Source organism: Hydra vulgaris, chromosome 05 (assembly GCF_038396675.1).
Source record: "Hydra vulgaris chromosome 05, alternate assembly HydraT2T_AEP".
Taxonomy (NCBI): domain Eukaryota; kingdom Metazoa; phylum Cnidaria; class Hydrozoa; order Anthoathecata; family Hydridae; genus Hydra; species Hydra vulgaris.
Genome location: NC_088924.1, coordinates 44,264,152 through 44,267,582, shown reverse-complemented (window position 1 = coordinate 44,267,582; position 3,431 = coordinate 44,264,152). Strand labels below are relative to the sequence as shown.

The window sequence follows — 3,431 nt, the reverse complement described above, 5'->3', positions numbered from 1 at the left end:
TCAGGTCTTACTCAGGGCCAGTATATAAGGGCGGGCATGTGTGCATGGGCCCCCTCAGGATTTTTTGATGTTTTGATTTTTGATGATAGAACACTTTCACACAACGTGCAAACTTAAGTTTGTTAATATGCCAAATGAGGTGACCTTGCAAAAAATTTGGATGGCGGAGGCCATCCAAATTTTTTTCCAAATCTAAAAGTTACAACCATGCAAAATTTACACCCCTCTCATTTTGGGGGTCGGGAGGGTAAGCGTTTTAAGGCTTTTTGTTCACAGGCCTCCGCCATCCCGATATTTTGCAAGGCCTCCTCATTTGGCATAGGTATAAACAAACTTAAGTTATGAGTTTGCACGATGTGTGAAAGTGTCCTATCTGGAACATCAAAAAATTCTGAGGGCGCCCATACATGTGTGTGCATAGAGGAAAACTATACCCTCTTCTTCATATACCATACATCTTTTTATGTTGGCAAACTAGAATCTTTAGTCAGAATGTAACTTTTCTATTGATTAGCTGGTTAATTGTGATAAATTAGAAAATCGAAGTACGTACTTTTAAATTGAACCCTCCCCCCCCCCCTCCCATACGCTTTCGTACGCTTTTTGAAGACCCCCCCCTCCCCCCTATGAGCGTACGTACTTTATGGACGACCCCTTAATTTATTGTTTTTAATCTTTCATATTTTGAATCTATTTCTTTTTTTTCTTTTCCGCTAATTTCACGAATGTTTTTTGGTCTACCAATTGGTCTTTTATCATTTACTTCTTTTACTGGATGTATTCTAGATCTACTAACTGGTCTTTTATCATTTACTTCTTTCACCTCAGTCATAATAAATTCTTTATTTAATAACCTATTATCCATAGCAAATCATTAGCAATGTAGCGAAATTGTCAGATGTGTTTGAAATATTATTTTCATCTAATAAATTTTTTAAACTTTTCTTTGTATATTTTATTCTTTTAATGAATATAAAAAAATTTAATTAATTTAAAAAAAAATTAATTAACAATATTCATTTTATTTCTGTCTGATTGAAATTGTAACAATCTATCAGATATTACAACAGCAAATGCTTCAGTATCTGCTGGAATAACCGCATTAAATATTGCTTTAATTTGTACATATACTACGGATGATTGTAATCTTTCTGATCGTATACTAACATTAAAAACCATAAGTGGGCATAAATATTTATAGTCAAAAGTAGCTATGTTGCTTTGTAGGATCAATTCATTCGTTCCATAAAATTTTTCACTAAACAAAGATGCATCTCTATAAGCTCTTGAAAATTGATGATTTGGGAATGATAAATTATAATCAACAGCAGGGTATCTTTCCTCATTAAGCATAGTATACATATTTTTCAAGTCGCAATGACCGAATATTAAAGGATTAAGTTCTTGATTTCCATCTTTATTTGTTTGAAATCCAACAATAATTTTTCTTGGCTTTTCAGGAGATGTCTTTACGCTCAATATCCAAGAAAATCTAGTAGATTGTGGTTCAGATATAGTATCACACTGCCGCGCGTGAAAACTTACTAGAAGTGTCACTTTTGATTCGATAGTTTTATAAAAATTAATCTTTTCTATATCTGATGGGATCACATTTGGTATAAACAATAACATTTTATCAAGATTAACTTTTCCTGCAGCTGCAGCAGGAAGTCTAAAAATTGTATCATCATCACTTTTTCTTACAAGAGTTAGTGTATGTTTAAATCCATAAATAACTTTGTCGTAATCATCACAGAATCCAAAAATGTGCTTTAAAGGTATACAAAATGAAATGTTCCCTTTGTAGTTGGTTTCTAAATTATGTATGCTTGTCTTACTGCAAACCCTGAGTTACCGGCAAGTGCTGCTGTTGTTGCAGAATTTTCATACCACAATTGATTTAATCCTTGTGCTAATTGAAAGTTGTTTGGGTATTTAAGCATTCCTAACATAGTTGTTGCTTGACCTAGATGATAAACAGCTTCTACTTCTTGGTTTGATAATTGATATAATATTTGACTAAATAAGTGCATAATACCATTATTTGTAAGTGACACTGCATGTGCATTAGCATAAGATGTTCCATCTGCTTTAAGAAGTCTTTCTTCGAACAAGAGAAAAGCTTCAGATGGAAGTGTGAATAAATCTTGTTGCTCAATGTTGATACTTATTTTTCCAACACTATTTAGATTTGTACGAGCCACTGGGTCATATTCATGGAATTCAAATCTTTCAACTCCTGCATCAACAGTTGGGATTTCTGTAAAATTTAATACTTCAGAAGCTGACATTTTGTTTTTTTATATGCAATATAAAAAAATTTTTTTATTAGATAATTCTAAAAAAGTATTTAAAAAATTACGCTATTCGAAGACCGCGTCCTTCTTTTACTAAATCTTCTATTCTTAAAGCATTTTCATTTGATGCTTTTTTTTACTGATCTTATTGCAGACCCCATCATTATTTTATTTATATTTGTTGTTATTTCATCGCCAGTATTTATCAAATTTGAAATTATTTCTTCAACTTTTTTATTAATAGGAGTATTTGGTTGTGAAACTACTTTTGAAGTTGCTTTATCAATTAATTGTTTTCCTTTTTCATATGCAGCAGTTTTAGCAGCTTCTATTGCTGATGTTGAATGTTCTGCTGATTTAGCAGCAGTTATTGCAGCTTTTTTCCTAAAAGTTTTTTTATATATCTCTTATTATGAGCATTTTTTTATGTGCTACATTTTTTTTTTATATGCATTGAGATATAATTATAAATTATTTTGTATTGCTTTATATTGTTCACTATTCATAACAACTTGCCGTAATAATTCATCACAAGTTGCAACAGCTTCATTTCTTGATCCAGTATTACCTGCCTTCAATGCAGCTATACGTAATTCAAGCATTTCAATTAGCGCATTAGGGTTACTAGGAAGAATTAAATGCTTGTAATCCTGTTCCTTTTGATTCACGCTTCAAACTTTTCTTTATATCTCTCCAAACTGGAGCTATTGTTTCTCTGTATTTTTCACTCCTAGATGACTTTGGTTTGAATGGGATTTTAGTAGTAATTGCATCTGTTTGCATTAATATATTTTTATAATTTTTAAGATCATCTTCAGTATATATTGCTTTATTAGGATTAAACTTTGTTATCAACTCCCAAAGACCAGGAGTACCATAATATGTTTTACTATCAATAGTTATACTATCATCATTAATAAATATTGATTTTTTTCCCATGTATAACTTGTCATCAATAGAATGTATTCCAAATGTAGTATCTGTTCAATTTTTACTATTTGTTTACATTTTTAGATAATCTGTTGGAATTTTTCCGAGCCTCAAGTCCTTCGTTTCTTCATAAGAAGACATTCGTTCTTTATATGCATACTCGTCCATTATTTCAGGATAAGCGTTTGAAAAAGTGAGAGCAAA

The 3,431-nt window shown here is 31.3% G+C and overlaps 1 protein-coding gene across 1 annotated transcript; it reads right to left on the bottom strand.

Annotated features, from left to right (window-relative positions):
* Positions 1-1,002: 1,002 nt before the first annotated feature.
* Positions 1,003-2,291, bottom strand: LOC136080409 (uncharacterized). Its single transcript, XM_065797027.1, has 2 exons — positions 1,839-2,291; positions 1,003-1,770 (listed from the first exon to the last, which is right to left on the bottom strand). Exons 1-2 carry the CDS (start codon positions 2,289-2,291, stop codon positions 1,003-1,005), a joined length of 1,221 nt encoding a protein of 406 aa, XP_065653099.1.
* Between the last annotated feature and the right edge of the window lie 1,140 nt (positions 2,292-3,431).